We start from the raw sequence: 16,943 nt of genomic DNA, 5'->3' as shown, positions 1-16,943 counted from the left end.
ATACTCTCAATCTGAGGAGAACAAAGACGAGACAAAAAAGGAACTAATGTTTTCGACAGAGAAGTTAATCATAAACTTGGCAAGGGAACTCAATGGACTAAACACAAGGGTCTTCAGGACCATGCAACAGGGCAATTGTTAGTGGGGGAGGTTTTGGTAGGGCAATCTTAAAAAGCTTTCTTTGATTGTCAAAAGACAATCACTTTTGTCTGCCATGTAACTTTTATTTGTATGATGGGCCTCATGTTGCCTCTCTTTTGAGAGGCATAAATTCCTTTGGAATATAAAACACGACCAGAGAGGAGACTGGGGGACGGAGGCATCAAACGGGGATCTACACAGAATAGAATGTTACATAGGTGTTTGGCCTCCAGTGGACTCTTACCTTGTAATACTATCATTGCCTAGAATGCTTTAGGTACAAGCACCTCTCTGGAACAGGTAGTGGAATTGGCTGATTAAAGCATCAAGGTTCAGAATTATTAGAGACTAATACCAACAAACACAAGAGAATAAATGAGTTCAGACAGGGTTTGGCAGTTAATTAAAATGGAACAGAGATTACAGTTTAAATCTTAATTCAATGTCCTTTTCCCTTCACCCAAGGCCAAATGTCTCCCATCAAAATTTTACACAGGAATTTTCATCCTTCAGTTGGGCATTTCCCGTCAAGCTTGGGCATTAATCAGTTGATTATCCTGAGGGGAAAAAATGGGAGACTTAGCACAGCAACTGGTGCATATTAAATGCAGGCCAAATGTTAACAAATGTTATCCTTTGATTTTAGCTTCTTTAGTTGGAGAGACTGGCTTTATATGGTGATTATATTTGAATTTACAAATGCAAATCTCAGGCAGAAAATCTTCCAGGTTGGGAAATGGATTGTGCAAACTGCATGACCCTATTAATGAATGGAACAGGAAGTCTGAATACAGTGTAGGGGAGGAAAAATATCTTCTAAGTTCTCTACTGGAACCCTGTTACAAAAGAGGTTAAGAATAGAAAAGTACATAAAAGTATAGAATATGGTTTATGCAACATGGGAGCCCTCATAAGGAAATGAAGATCCAAGAGAGCCCACATCAGGACTCCTTCAAGGAGTCTGCTAAAAACAAGAGCCGTCTGAAGTAGATTGTGAAACTGAGCAGGACCCTGTGGGCCCTCCAGAGTACAAAAGCAGTGTCCTGTTTCTAGTTTGTAGAAAAAGGCTTTAGGCTCCTAGGCCTTCCTGGAGTTTCTACTAATTAGGGAAGTGAAGGAATGCAGAAACAAAGGAAAAACAGTTAAACAAGAAAAGTAATGATCATAGTTCAGTGATAAAATGGTAACCTAGTTCCTTTTTAAGGGAGATACATAACAATATGATGCATATCTTTGAATTCCTCTGCAGAAACTAAGGAACCACCCCCACCCCCAGGTGAAGGATGGTGACTACATGCTGACCACAAGTGTGTAGACCCCAGACTGCTTGGAACCAGAAGGTTGATGATTGAGATTCCTGAAACAATCTGTTACCTCATCACCAACCAATCAGAAGAAAGTCATGCACTTTGCAGCTCTTACCCCAAATGTTGCCTTTAAAAATCCTTTCCTGAAAGCCATTGAGAAGTTCAGGTCTTTTGAGCACCAACTACTGTTCTTGCTCAGTGTACTGCAAATAAATGCATATTCCTTTACCACATCCTGGCCTCAGTAGATTGGCTCTGCTTTGCAGTGGGTTAGCAGACCCAAGCATGGCTTGGTAACAGCTGTTTTCCTTACTCTGCTCCCAATCACAGGTATTGTCAGCATTGCGCTAAGCAACAGCCCTTCTCAAATCTCTCTTCCAAAGCTGTATTTATTGTAGGAGAAAAAGTCCCGGTAAAAAGGTAGAAAGGAGAGACCCCGGCCATGATGACTAAACAAAGTCCAGCCAACTGCCCCAACCACCCCTCCCCCACATCTGCTTCTGTAAACTTGTTTGCGCATCTTATTACCTTGCCAGTTCTCACTCTGGTCCGCCAAGTATGGACCTGGAAGAACTAGCTCATAAAAGCCTTGGGAAACCCCTCTTTGGGGCTCAGACTCCGGAGAGTGATCTCCTCTGAGCCCACCGGTGTAATAAACCTGAGTTCTCCAACTCTCCGAGCGCTCACTTGGTTTCTCGCTGATACGCTGCAGCCACAGAGCTGCTGGAGCTGGTACACTACAGCCACGGGGCTATCACCAGAGCTGATACGCTGCGGCGCAGGGCTGCTGGGCAGCTGCCGTAACAGTATTTTATCTGAAATGCAAATATAAAGGTGGGTTGTGTCTGGAACACAATAGTCATATAATTTCTTGCTGAAAAGAAATGACGCTTTTTATTTTCCACTGTTTTATTATAAAAATCAACATTTCATTTGTTACAACTCAACTTATTGTAATAATCAAAAAGGGGATTTATACAAGGTATTTTTATACAGTTTACAATTAAAGCACTTATTTTACAAAAAGGGGGAAGTGAATAGTGGACAAGGGCTGACCAAATGTTGGTCATTAAAATATAAATACATCCTTGCAAAGCACCATCGTACCAAAGTCCATGAACAAGAAATACCAGCTGACTTTAAGACAATGACGAAGATTAAAGCTTAAGGAAAAATTTAAAAACACAGAGGATAAAACATCTGAAAGCAGCACCAGATCCTTCACTTGCAAATAAGGCTAGTCCAGCTTAAGCTTCTCAGTATTCTCTTTACTCTTTTAAAAATATCCTCAACTAACCCCAGACATTTAATTTCATGTAACATTAGATTTAATCAGACTCTCTTTGCTTTATTTTCCTTTTAATATTCGTATTTAGTCATTAATATTTACAGCAATATATATATACACACATATATATATATATATATCCTTGCCCTGCTTATATTTGATTTTTTGGTTTTTTTTAAAGAATGGACAGTTAACCAAAAGTACACTGTATAATTCTTCAGGGTTAACTTTTGGGCAAAGCCTAAGTAATGGGAAATCTAAAAGTTAAGAGTTTGTTAGGTCTGTATTCTACTTCTGAGTACAAGATATCACTTAGTTTATAATTCTATCTGTAAAGTCATGTGATTTTTTTCAGCTATAAACTTAAGAATGGCCTAAGAATGCCTTATGAAAAATGAAGGATGAGGTCAGTAATTCCATTCAAATCATCCAGATTAACCCAATAAGCTACCTCCCTCTTCACTCAGTTCTAGCTTAGTTTAACAAGAGGCAGAATTCAGTCAGAGATACCCTGAGCAATTTTAAAATCTTTCAAAATCACAGATATAAAACGTTATGATTTAGGATCCAAAGTCCCTCAAAACTTTGAGAATTCCAAGTCTTTCTGGTACCAGAAGTAATGCATACCAATATACACAATTCACTAATAGGCTACTAACCCTACTTGAAGTATTCTTCATTAATGAGCCTCTGCAGCAAGAGAAAAAAATTTTCCTCCCAAACTGCCACCCAGTACAGATGGTGGCTACTTTTATATCTTAGCATCAAATGAGTTGGCCTTACACAAATTATTGACTCTAGAGTATTTTTAAATGATGAACAAATACTCATTGACATTAAAATTTTACTATTCAAAGCACCCCCACCCCACTTATTGGCCTATATTAGATGAAAATGTACTGTCAAGTCTTCATTCCTAAATACATATCATAACTTTAGAATAGCTGTTCTCAAACTTACTAAAGGGTCAGATATCTCTTGGCGTCATATCAAAGTATTTTTATATTAAAATTAAAATAACTTTTTGGCTAAACATAGATATGCTAGTTAGAAGAGTTGCAGCAAGTGTCAGAGGCACGATAAAACTTCATGAAAGAAAAAGTAAAATAGTGAAAATTCAATGCCTTAAGTGCTTTTTTGTTTTTAAATTGTGAATATGCCACAATTATCTGATATAAGCAGCAAAACCTTTTGGGCCACTGTTCAGAAAATCAGGGCTCTACAGGAGCAAAGTTCAAAGTTATAAAAGAATTATAAAAGACCACTTCAATGCAGAACAGCTCACTCTAGTGCACAGCAAGTATGCTATGCTAAAGTTCAATCCTTGGATACTTTTAATCGCATCAGTAAATGGGCATACTTCAAGACATATGATTACAGTGAATACTTTTATACTTAAGAAATATAATGACATTTTATTCACTGCCCCTTGCCATGAATAATGAGTCTAGCAATACTCCAAATTCAAAACGTTTTCCCTTTTTCCCCCTGATTTGTGATCTCGTGTTAATTTTTTATCCTCTTTTTTTTTTTCCAATTAAAGATCTTGTGTTTAATAAACAAGATAGTCTACTTTTGAGCTTAACTGTCCATGTAACCTGAGGGCCAGCCAATAAATCTTTCCTGAATTTTGACAATTCTCTCATTGAAAGGTACTCCCCCAAATGTTAAGAATCCATCTCAAATACCCAGAAAGAGGATTCTGAGATTAAGCTGAACTGCCTTCAAATAATTTCAAACAAATTGGCACACAAATTAGTATTTTGCAAGAAGAGGCCATTGCCATCGCAGTACAAGCACTTGGACTGAGATATAACAAGGCAATATTCTTCTTAGTTCATTATAGTGCAAGTTTCCACATAGGAAGCCCACCAGATAAAGATGCACATTAAAAAATGTAAACATATAGAATTCTCAAATTCTAATTGATACCCAGTTATTGCTAACCTTTCCATCTTCATTTGAGCATCAAGTGCCCCTGTGTGTCACAGGATGCAAGTTCACTGTCCATTCTGATAGACCTTGAGCACTTTGTTTCATCAACAGGAAGAGTTAATGCTCTGACTGAAATGCAAGACACTGATGAATTACTGTTAATTTCTATGCAACATCAAGTACACCTGATTACACATAAGGTGTTCTCAATAATATAAGCATTATCCTGAAACTACATATTTTTCTCTTTAAAAGATTACTTAGGTATCTTTTAACCGTTTAAAAAGTTATTTCACCCCTACCAAAATTGTGAATCCTTTCTTCCACTGTTTTCTCTCGGGCCCTGAAATCGAGAAAGGCCTCAGCAAAACAGAAATTAAAGAAAAAAAAATCATTTAGTAATTAACTGGCCAACATCTGTTAAGGTAAAAACAGGTTAGTTTAAAAACACATTCAGTTTTAGCAAAGAAACGCTGGAAACGCGTAAAAAAGCAGGACACCAACTTCTGGCAAGGTGGCAGAGCAGCGCTAGAATCCTTCAGCCCTGTGGATGCAGTCGGAGATGTAGCAGCCCCAGAACCAGGCAGGTCAGGCAGATTACATAAGAGCCTTCCATTCTTGCCCTCCACCCAGATTCTGACAGCTGAGAAGTTAACAGTTTGCCTTCCCATGCAATCCATATTGTTAAATTTGTTAATCATCTAAATCCATAATGGAATAAGAGAGAACACACAAAAAAAATATGAGAGGTGATTATAAGAGTAATCTGTGGATAATTTGAAAACAATCTAACATTCACATTAGGTAACAGAAAGATATTAAACTCTTATCACACATTAGAAGAGGTATGTATGGAGACATCATTCTGAGAAAAATTGGCCTAAAGAACACGAAAATGTCACCAACAGTTAAAAGGGAAAACCTAATGATAACAAAAACTTCTCTTTTTAAATAGATTGTCTCTAACCAGAACATATTAAAATGTTCACTAGAAAAAAAATATAAAAATGATTTCATATTGTGATATTATATGCTGAAAAGTACTGCAAGGATATACGATTAATTTACAACAAAAACATAATGGTTAAATTTGTAATTCTTATACATTGTCTATATGTGTTGTAAAAAGACATTTTAATGAGCGTTAAAACAATCCTGGAAGTAAAGATGAGCGATAATATGTCTAACTTTTGATCATTATGTGAACACAACAGTCCAATTGAAGAGCTAAGCTGATTGGGGAATGGAGATATAGAAATCGTCCATTTTATCAATCCTCCAATTAAAAAACTGTGAATAAATTATGGTATCTTGGCAAAATAGCCTAAAATGCTGCTAAGGGAGGAAGCAAGGTAAAAACACCTAAAGAAAAAATTTCTATTTGACAGGAGTGTGGGTTTTAAGGTAGGGACAGAAGACTTGCACAATAAATGGCCCCACAGCATCTTACCAGACAGCTGATCTCTCCTACAACAGCAGCACCCAAATGGATTTTTATAAACATCTATTTTCCTCACTAAAACTGCTGGATTCCTAGAGAAAACAAAGCCCTTTGTCCGAAGTTAACATTAATTATTTTTTTTCCTTTCACTTCTTAAACTTGCCGGCCTTCAAATTTTAGTTACCATGAAGGCCATTTGGCTACTTCTCAATATATATGATTTGCTGCTCTAAGATGGACTTCAATTTTCTCTTTTTTCTTTTCGCTTTTTCTTTTTCTTTTTTTTGTCTTTTTCCTTTTTTTTTTTTTTTGGTATCAATAAAGCCCAGACATTCCTAGTCAGTGATGCCTTTATTATTCCTGTTTCCTTTGTACTCAGTCACTTCACTGGGTTTAAGGCATGCTTTGTGTATTTAGTTTGCAAAAATAAAACTTTTAGTACAAATTTATTTTTATACAAATTTTTATGGCACAAGCAGCAAATCTGCTGTTTTAAGAAAATATATAAATATCTCTTCCTTCTGTACAAATATCTCCAGTATTCCCTACCCCATTTATAATTTTTAACTGTACATGGTCTGCCTCTTCCTTCTCTAATAGCTCCCTCCCCCCCTCCAGATCTCAAGCAAATTGGTATTTACACTTTTGTGTTGGAGGCAGTCAGAGGAGGAGGGCCCCTCCTCAGGAGGAGTCTGTGCAAGGAGAGGGCGGCGGTGGGTAGAGGTGATGAGAGTAGCTCCTCTCTGTGTACGGAGAAGGTGGGCAGCTTTCATAGTTCTCTTCTGCTGACAAGTATTGGCTTCGGGGTGTGGGAGGTGGGGGCACAGGCTCTGAGTCATAGTTCAAGTCACTGGTGTAGCCCTTGGCCGTCGCCACTGAGGTCATTCTCCGGCTGGGAGCATAGTCACTGTCACAAACATCTGTGCTGCAAGGTGTGGTGGGGGGTGCAAAGTGCCGGTAACTGTATGGCCTGTAGCTGGTGTAAGGAGAAAATTAAGAGAAGCAGAGTTAGGTCTACAGACAGGTGGTTTTCCCTCTCAGAATATAGCGGTATTAAATGTAAACCTCACTTTGAAGACAACACACTACTACATTTAAATGTACACCAACCAAGAGGCAATTTCCAATGGCAGGCTGGAGGAGGAAGATAGCATGTATTTTATATTTGTAAATAAAATGTGATTAGAGATGATTAAAAATGGATAGAATAAGAATGCAAAGGTAAACTCGTTCTAGCCTATGGATGTGTGCTCATACCTTTTAGTTACACTGTATGAAAGGATAAAAAAAGAACTATTCGAAGTTGTATTTAAAGGTCATATTGGGAAAACCTCTCAAGTTATTCATTTGGCATTTAGTCTACGTTTTGGACCTCAAAAATTTCTGCCTTTCTGTGACTTGTGAGTAGAATGGGTCTTTAATATTTTATATTACTCAAACATGCTAGCATTCCCTCAACATTCCTTAAACATCTATAATTTACCTGATGAGTAATTTAATGATCTAAAACCTTCATTCTCTCTCTGGAACTTAAATACTGTACAAGCCAGGCTGAATTTTGGTAGACAGCCTAAGGAGCACAGCTATCTCATTTTTTTACTATCAGCAAAGGGGAATTGCTGTGGTTTGGGGGAAGGAGTTTTGATTGCCTGCATGTAGACTAGCATATTGTCATAAAAGCAGCTTTGGAGTTCCTGTCATGGCTCAGCGGAAATGAGTCTGACTAGTATCCATAAGGATGCAGGTTCGATCCCTGGCCTCGCTCAGTGGGTTAAGGATCCAGTGTTGCCATGAGCTGTGGTGTAGGTCATAGACGTGGCTCGTATCTTGCGTTGCTGTGGCGTAGGCCGGCGGCTACAGCTCTGATTCAACCCCTAGCCTGGGAACCTCCATATGCCGCAGGTGCAGCCTTAAAAAAAAAAAAAAAAAAAAGGCGGCTTAAACCAAAATAAAAAAGATAAGTTCTAGGTATCCACGTAGGACCAAGTAAATTTTCTAATATGTATTTCAGAGACCTAGTTTATTTCTTATACTTTTAAATCTACCTTTTCAAGTAATCTATAGCTGTTAAGTCAAGTTTGTTGTGTGGCTAACTAAAGAAAAAGCAATTGAAAAAAGAGAAATCATACTAGTGAAAATAAAAGCTGACTTGAACTGCCGGCTTTTCCATCATTTCTATTTCTATTTATAACTTCTTATGCCACTTATACTGTAAATATGGTAATGTTGATCTTATTTCATATTTATCCCAATCAAGATTTATATGCTTTCTCATTCAACAAAATAACTGCCAAGAATGGAGCAAGAGCAGTGTAAAATTAAAGTAACAATTCATAAAACACCTAGTGATAGAGAGTGCCAGATAATACTTCAGGATACAAGCTGTTTGAGGCAAGCCCTAAGTGATAGCAAAGAAATGGTTGCCAAAACCCCAAAAGTTACGTGACCTGCTAGGCAGGTTCTCAAGCATTTTTACTACTAATATTGACATGATGTCAGAGTATTTTTTAGGTCTTATCTTTCTGCCCAATCAGGTGGTAAGCCTTGGTGAAATTTCTTGGCTCAAACAATTCATTTTCTTGAGGGGGAAAAAAAAAAAAAACAGAACAGAAAGAAAGGAAACAGAATACACAAAATTCTTTTAAGTTTCATAAACTACAAGTTAGACGAAAATCTCAACAAATGATAAAAAGTCTGACTCAGAAGAAAAAATTGGGCTTAATGTGAGACGTGGGACGTGGTTAAATAAGAACTGGTTTTGATACAATTATGTTTAGTTGAATCCAATAGTGTTTCATTCAAAGAAATTAATTTTTTTAAAGTAAAATTTTAGTCTTTTTTTCAATTTTCAGGTTCCTGCATCTATTCTGGCTCTTTAACACAAACTTGTGATAGAGAAAGCAACATTTATAATTAAACATAAAAACAAACAGTTCAGTCAAGTCAATCTTCAATAGTCTGAATGAGATCCTATAAACAATTTTCACTTGATTTCTACACATCTATAAGGTTCCTGTATCAGGGCAATCTGGCTTAGGTGTTAGGAAACATCTTATCTAGAAGATGACAGGCACTTGAGAGATGCCAATAAACACTGGGCACTAAGTATCTGGAGAGAGAATGTAAATTTTTGACTTTCTGCTGGCTTTTCTTTTCGGCCCTTACCTCTACCCCATAACAGAATCCAGGGCTAGGGATCAGATCCAGGCTGGAGCTGTACTTACACCACAGCTGCAGCAATGGCACCAGGCTGGGGATCAAACAGGCACCTCCAGAGGGACAAGCCAGGTCACTAACCCACTGTGCCACAGCAGGAACTCCCTCTGCTGGCTTTTCAAATAAGATCAAAGAGTAAGGGTGACACGCTAGTATTTAACCTGATCACTATGCTCTACAGACTCATGAATCAGCACAAAGGCATAATTTTTCCCTTTCTGGCTTATGAATATATTTTGGTTATTTTAGTGAGTGATGATTTATTCCATGCAACTATATGAGAAACTTTTCATTCCATATCATAATAACATATGTAAGCAATGGCTGAACTTAAGCTTCTCTCAACTTGTCTCAAATTCTGTGCTCTTAATACTCCTGCTATCTTAGAGCTCTCATAACTCTCTGGATCATAGTCTTACCCCAATATTCCATCAATCAAACCTAACTTCAAAATCAGTCACCTGAGAGTTCCCATTGTGGCTCTCCCATTGTGGTAGTAGTAATGAACCTGACTAGCATCCATGAGGATGGAGATTTGATCCCTGGCCTCGCTCAGTGGGTTAAGGATCCCGTGTTCCTGTGAGCTGTGGTGTAGGTTGCAGACATGGCTTGGATCTGGTGTTTCTGAGGCTGTGGTGTAGGCCAGCAGCTGCAGCTCCAATTTGACCCCTAGTCCAGGAACTTCCATATGCCATGGGTGTGGCTCTTAAAAAAAAAAAATCAGGAGTTCCTATCATGGCTCAGTGGTTAACGAATCCAACTAGGAACCATGAGGTTGCAGGTTCAATCCCTGCCCTTGCTCAGTGGGTTAAGGATCCGGCGTTGCTGTGAGCTGTGGTGTAGGTCGCAGATGTGGCTCGGATCCTGCGTTGCTGTGGCTGTGGTGTAGGCCGGTGGCTACAGCTCCGATTCAACCCCTAGCCTAGGAACCTCCATATGCCACAGGAGCGGCCCAAGAAATGGCAAAAAGACCAAAAAAAAAAAAAAATCAGTCACTTTCGGGTGTTGGGGTGTATGTCATTTTTCCTTAGAATACTGCCAAAGTCTAGAGGCTCTACCTTAATACTCTAAAAGCCAGCAGTTGTGACTCTCTAAAAAATGTATAATGCCCCCAAAATCTGAATAGATACTATTCCAAAGAGGAAACAAAGATGGCCAACAGGCACATGAAAAGATGCTCAACATCAGCAAAATGCAAATTAAAACCACAAAGAGGTATACCGCCTCACACCTGTCGGAGTTGTTATCCTCAAAAAGAACACAGGAGCTCCTGCTGTGGCACAATGGGATCAGCAGCATCTTAGGAGCATTGGGGGGGTGGGTTCGATCCCTGGCCTGGCACAGTGGGTTGAAGATCCAGCACTGCCACAAATGTGGCTTAGTTTGCATTTGCGGCTGCAATCTGATTCCTAGCCCGGGAGCTCCATGTGCCCTGAGGCAGCCAAAAATGAAAAACAAACAAACAAACCACAAATAACAAATGCTGACAGGATCTGGAGAAAAGGAAACTTTTGTACACTGTTGTGTGGGAATGTAAACTGATGTAGCCACTGTGGAAAACAGTATGGAGGTTTCTCAAAAAACTAAAGAGAGAACTACCATATGACCTGGCAATTCCACTCCTGGGTATATGTCTGAAAAAAGCAAAACCAACAAACAGAAAAACTAATTCAAAAAGACACATGCACCCCAGGTCCCCAGCAGCATTATTTACAACTGCCAAGATATGATTAGGCAACCTAAGTGTCCATCAACAGATGAATGCTTAGGAGTTCCCGCTGTGGAGCAGTTAAGGATCTGGTGTTATCTCTGAAGCAGTATAGGTTTGATTCCTGACCTGCCGCAGTGGGTTAGGATCTGGTGGTGTTGCAGCTATGGCTCAGATTCAATCCCTGGTCTAGGAACTCCCATACGCTGTGGGTGTGACCAAAAAAAAAAGATCTGGTGTGTGTGCACATTTGCGGACACGCACATACACACACACTAGAAAACTACTCAGCCACAAAAAAGAATGAAATTTTGCTATTTGCAACAATATGAATTTGGACTTGTGGGGTATTAAGCTAAGTGAAGTAAGAGAAAGAGAGATAATGTATACTATCACTTATATGTGGAATCTAAAAAATACAACGACTGAATATAACAAAAAACCCACAGTCATAGAGAACAAACTAAGGGGGAGGGGGAGGGTCAATCGAGGGGCAGGGGAGTAAGAGATCTAAATTATCACATATAAGCTACAAGGATATACTGCATGACACAGGTAACACAGTCAATATTTTATAAATATTATAACCTCCCAAAATTATGAATCGCTATATTGTATACCTATAACTTACGTAATATAACTTACGTAATAATCAACTACACCTCAATTTTTTCTTAAAAAGTTTAATGCCATGAAAGAAGATCTGTGGTGGGGGCAACATTAGCATTACCAAGACAAGGGGCCTATTCTCTGTTGGTGGTCATCATGTACTCATTCAGGCTGCAGCAAACTCACAACAGGAATACTTCCTTCTAATAAATACTTCGACTCACTCTGGAGGAGGATGTGTATTACCTGTAGGACCTATGAGTGGAAGGACTGTTTGAAGAATAACCGAATTCCATAGTGTAATGTGATCGCTCTGTGGCTGGGGATGGTGGAGGGTTCAAAATCTGAAAGGAAAAAATAATCACATTACCAAAATAAGAAAAGTCTATCCCAGACAGAGACTATTAGACTTTCTTTCAACTTCTTTTCATTCATCTGTTCTTATTCCTTTCCATTACACTAGTAGCACAATCCTTCTTTTTCACAGAACTGACCTAAAACAGCACTTCAAGACTGTGGCTCTCCACTCCCCAAGACAGAATTTTGTTATGACTAAGGTGGTGAAAAGGAAATCTATAATCTACAAGTTGCTGGCTTAAGTGTAGCATAACTGGGTTCTAATATATTTATTTTTATGGCTTCACCTGTGGCATATGGAAGTTCCCAGGCTAGGGGTCAAAATGGAGCTGCAGCTGCCAGCCTACACCACAGCCACAGAAATGCTGGATCCTTAACCCACTGTGTGAGGCCAGGGATCGAATCTGCATCCTCATGGATATTAGTTGGATTCTTAATCCACTGAGCCACAGTGGGAACTGGGTTCTGATTTTTTTTTTTTTTTTAATTAAAAACGTTTAGAGAAAAATTACTGACTTAAAAGAAATACCAGGTGTGCTCCTTCTTATAGGAGGTCATTGATTGAAGATCCTTAGCCTCTCAGTAGTTCTATTTTTACCTGGAATATGAAATTAATGTCCAATACTTTCAAATATGCTGGTTGCTACATGGTAAACTTAAAGAAAGATTTCTAAGTGTGCATGTGGTGGCAGTAAATCCTTTGAGCCTTATATGCCTAAATTCCATACCATAAAACTTTTTATTACCATCACTGAGTACCCACATGTAAATGAGTTTAAAAAATCTAAGCTCTTATTTATCTTAGTATTCAAAGGGAACAAAGGAAAACACTGCTTACTGCAGGGAAGTAAGTGCCTTTGGTGCTTGAGGAACTGCTTGATGATGCTCCTGTGACATGAGCTCGGTCATAAGGGGGTCCACTGCTTCCCCCCATGATGCTAAGGGAGCTGATCATCGATTTACCTCGAGACATTCCTAAAATGAAGCAGGATAAGTAAGTGACTAAGTAAGCAGGATAAGCAGGATGAGTAAGATCTAAAAAAAATGCATGGAATAACTGTATTCAATATCAGAATTACAAACACCAATAGTCAAATAGTTTGATTTAAAAAAATTTATTCCCTCTTTTCCCAATAAAACTGAAAACACTTAATGGAGAAGGGAAGTGAATGTCCTCTAGATATAAACATTTCCATTGGGAGCTGGCAGAGAACAAGACCAAGAATAGCTCCCACCCTTTCTCCTCCCCAGAACAGCAGCAGAGCTCTTCAAAATCAGAGGTTTTCAACCTTTCAGAGGATGTGAGAAAGAACGCAGTGGAGAGTGGAGGCTGGAAAGCAGGGTAGACTAAAAGATCTGCTCAAAAGAAAACTAAACTCATTTTTAAGGGCATAAATTTAATGTATGGAAAAATTATTTGTTTATCTACTGGATGCAATTGTTGTTGGAACCACAACCATAACGCTAAAGAAGAAATTTTCTTCTTTCCAAGTGACTTCCCAAATTCCACTAACTTATAGTAGATATGGTAACAAGAAATCATTAACCGTTTAAAAATCATATGTTTCCTTCAAGTTAACATAGGAGTAAGTTCCAGAGTAAGTTCTTATTTTCACAGGGTTTTTTGCCTGGTTTCTCCTTCTTCATATTCATTACAAGAAAGGCTTCTTTTCTCTAAGGGCACCAAAACTCATCAAAAAGAAAGCTGTACTCCCTAGAGCAATACGGTCCATCCAAGCACACAACTTCTGGCTGCTTAGTTCTGCCCAGACAAACCCTACTCCCATGTCGTCACCTAAATTAGGAGAGAACATAAGACAATATACCTCCCTCCCCCCCCGCTCCCTGCTATCACCCAGGTATTTCTAAGTCTTTGCTGAAAAGGAATCTTCATCTATCTTTCAGCCTCCTTTAACTCCTGGGCTCAGTAGTACTGAGGTCTCCTGGTAGTGAACCTAAAGAACTGTGGTTTATGACTCCTCACCAAATAACCGCTGATTCTCCTTCAGTAGAGTGCATCCAGAAATGCAGTACATGCAATAAATGTAGTATATATAAATGTTTGTATGTTCATGTATTTGCTTTATATCCTTTGGCAATTTCCACCAAACCATACCAAAGGTCTTTTGTGTAAAGAGAAGGTGTTAAAAGCAAAGGAGAACACCTGTTCTTATAATGGTTTAAGCTCAAAAGAATCTAGCTTGAAATACACTCTAGGCAGCATCCTGTCTCCATAATTGACAATCGCTCAGGCCCAAGACTTGATTCTCAACCGATCAGTCTCAGCTCACCTGGAAGAGATCCTGACAAAGAGCCTGGGTGTGGCACGTAACCAAGGGGCACAGAAGCTGGTCCATGAACTACATAATCATTAGTCATGGTTTCCCCATCTCCCTTCATACGTGGACACAACATCCTCTGGCAGATGAAGTATATGGTTCCAGACACAAAAATGGTGACAATTACGCCAATAACTGAACCAACTGTATTGGTGGCCTGTGGTGCTGGCTCCTCTGTCGGATCTAAAATGGAAGTGCAGTACTGTTACATGATAGAAAAACAATTGGAGGTTCAAAATTGTAACTGAAAAGAGGGCCTGCAAGCAGAGCGTAAGGCTAATGAAGACAACTCGTAAACATTTTTCTTTTTTCTGAATGCATATATATGGGGCATAAACGCTAAACGCTAAACACCATCATCAGGAATCAAAATGAATTACCCCTAAGTGAAGACAGACATAAAACAACACACTGGCAAGTATAATTCTAAACTGATCACAGTGTTAAGTGAATTACAGATCTAAACACCATTATATAAAATCTATCCTACTTTATTCTGTATAACATAAAAATCAGTAAGGTTATTTTGGAATTGCAGAGAAGATCCTAGGGCCAGAAGGGATGGACCTAGAAAAGTCATCCAATGTTTTGCCTGGAATGGTAAAGAAGCCAAAAGCATCTCTGAGCTTGATTTTAGGTTTGAAAAGTGACATTTAGGCCTGGTGAAGAGAACTCAGAAGCTACGAACGAGCATTAGCTCTCAGGCCCAATATGCTACTGCCTTCGGGGTAAGACTAGGAAACATAAGGTCTCTGATACTACAGTACTTGAGAACTCAGAGAAAAGCAAGAGCATGAGACGCCCATGGCATCTACCTTCATGGGATCCCCCGATCCCCCATCTGAGGCTTCGGGAGCAGAGGGCATCAATGTTAGAGGTAGAAGGAAATAGAAAAAGGCCGCATCAAATTTAGAGCAATACTCTCCTATTTAGAAGGAAAATTCTCCCATTCTGAATAGTCAGACTGTATCTCACAACTGCAGATCCTTTAAAAAAAAAATCTTCTTTCTGCTTCATCTTATCTCAAAGTCTCCCGTCCATAGAGCTAAACTCACCTCTTACTAAATGAAAGAAGAGAAAACAACAGCACTAAGTTGCCTAATTCGTGGGGACTGCTGGTCACATATCACCACCTATGGCCTCTGAGGCACGGACTCTCCCTTAGCCCTCATGAGCAACCAGCCCATCTTCCTCATTCCTTTCCATGTCTTTTCACTCCTTTCTAACCAACCTTCAAGGACTGAGGATCAATGACACTCACCAACTGCAATTCTCAGTCTCTTGGTCACATCTTAACTCACTGAAATCAGTCTTCTGTCCTCACCATAACACTGAAACTACTGGCAATGATCAGAGTTCTCTTGTTTGCCATAGGAGACTTCACATAAACTCTTCATCTCACTGACATCTCCATACATTCATTCAGTATTGCTGGCTCCTATTTTCTTCTCAAAAAATGTCTGATCCTTCCAAGACACCACTCTCTTAGTTTTACCATCTCTGGTTAGCTGTTCTGCTTCCTCTTGTTGGATTCATTCTCTTCCATCTGCCTCTTAAGTGCAGCGGCTCCCCAGAGTCCTGTCTAACACCTATTATTTTCTTCCTCTACTTACTTTCATCTACTACCTCAGCTTTAGTAATCAGTAATAAGCCAAGAAGCCCAAAACTCTCTCTTGACCTACAGACCCACACAGCTAACAACTTTCTGAAGAGCTTCAATGGGAGACCCCAAAGGCAACGTTAATGCTACATGATCCAAACTGAACTCATCATCACCATCACTTGTCAATGTTTCCTAGGTTCCAGGGGTAAAGTAGATAACATAAATGACGGCACCTGTGGCAAACTAGACAAATTTAAAATAAAAATAAATTAACAAAAAACGTAGATCAGCTAAACATAACATCCATAGCCAAGACACAAAACAATACTTGGGTTTTTTGTCTCTGCCATGCATTCTAGTTTAAGACACCAGTCACTCAGTGAGATAAACTGGGTCAACCTAAACTTACCTATTCTAAGTGGTTATCAAATCCTTTTTATTCTACTTCTGAAATGACTCTCAGATCTAACCTCTCCTTCTTTTCCACCATAACTGCTCGCCTTGATTTGGACTTTTATCGTCATCTGCTGGAACTACAACAGCCTTCTAAGCATTTTAATATCACAGGCTGTAAGTACTTGGTGAAAACAACTCAGTGGATTGAAACCAACATTTTGAAACAGAAAATTTCAGAATGCATTCTATACAATATGGGTAAATACTGATGTATGACACTTTTGTCTCTGGATAGGAGTCTGGGAGTTCCTGTCGTGGCGCAGCAGAAATGAATCTGACTAGGAACCATGAGGTTGCAGGTTCCATCCCTGGCGTTGCTCAGTGGGTTAAGGATCTGGCGTTGCCGTGAGCTGTGGCACAGACGCAGCTCGGATCTGGCATTTCTGTGGCTCTGGCATCAGCCGGTGGCTACAGCTCCAATTAGACCCCTAGCCTGGGAACTCCATATGCCATGGGTGCAGCCCTAAAAAGACAAAAAAGATCAAAAAAAAAAAAAAAGATAGCAGTCTGTATGCTGGCAGTCCAATTTACATGTAATTTATC

The 16,943-nt window shown here is 39.2% G+C and overlaps 1 protein-coding gene across 1 annotated transcript in view; it reads right to left on the bottom strand.

Annotated features, from left to right (window-relative positions):
- Nucleotides 1-2,323: 2,323 nt before the first annotated feature.
- The window catches only part of LRP6 (LDL receptor related protein 6), a 165,089-nt gene continuing 150,469 nt past the window's right edge, over nucleotides 2,324-16,943 (bottom strand). Inside the window, exons 20-23 of the mRNA XM_047787527.1 lie at nucleotides 14,294-14,524; nucleotides 12,841-12,977; nucleotides 11,892-11,989; nucleotides 2,324-7,088 (exon numbers count right to left, since the gene is read on the bottom strand). Of these exons, the coding sequence (XP_047643483.1) occupies nucleotides 6,794-7,088; nucleotides 11,892-11,989; nucleotides 12,841-12,977; nucleotides 14,294-14,524 (761 nt within the window). The 3' untranslated portion in view covers nucleotides 2,324-6,793. The remainder of the gene's footprint in view (nucleotides 7,089-11,891; nucleotides 11,990-12,840; nucleotides 12,978-14,293; nucleotides 14,525-16,943) is intronic.

Source organism: Phacochoerus africanus, chromosome 7 (genome assembly GCF_016906955.1).
Source record: "Phacochoerus africanus isolate WHEZ1 chromosome 7, ROS_Pafr_v1, whole genome shotgun sequence".
In the NCBI taxonomy this organism is placed as follows: domain Eukaryota; kingdom Metazoa; phylum Chordata; class Mammalia; order Artiodactyla; family Suidae; genus Phacochoerus; species Phacochoerus africanus.
This window is presented reverse-complemented; position numbering and strand designations above follow the sequence as displayed.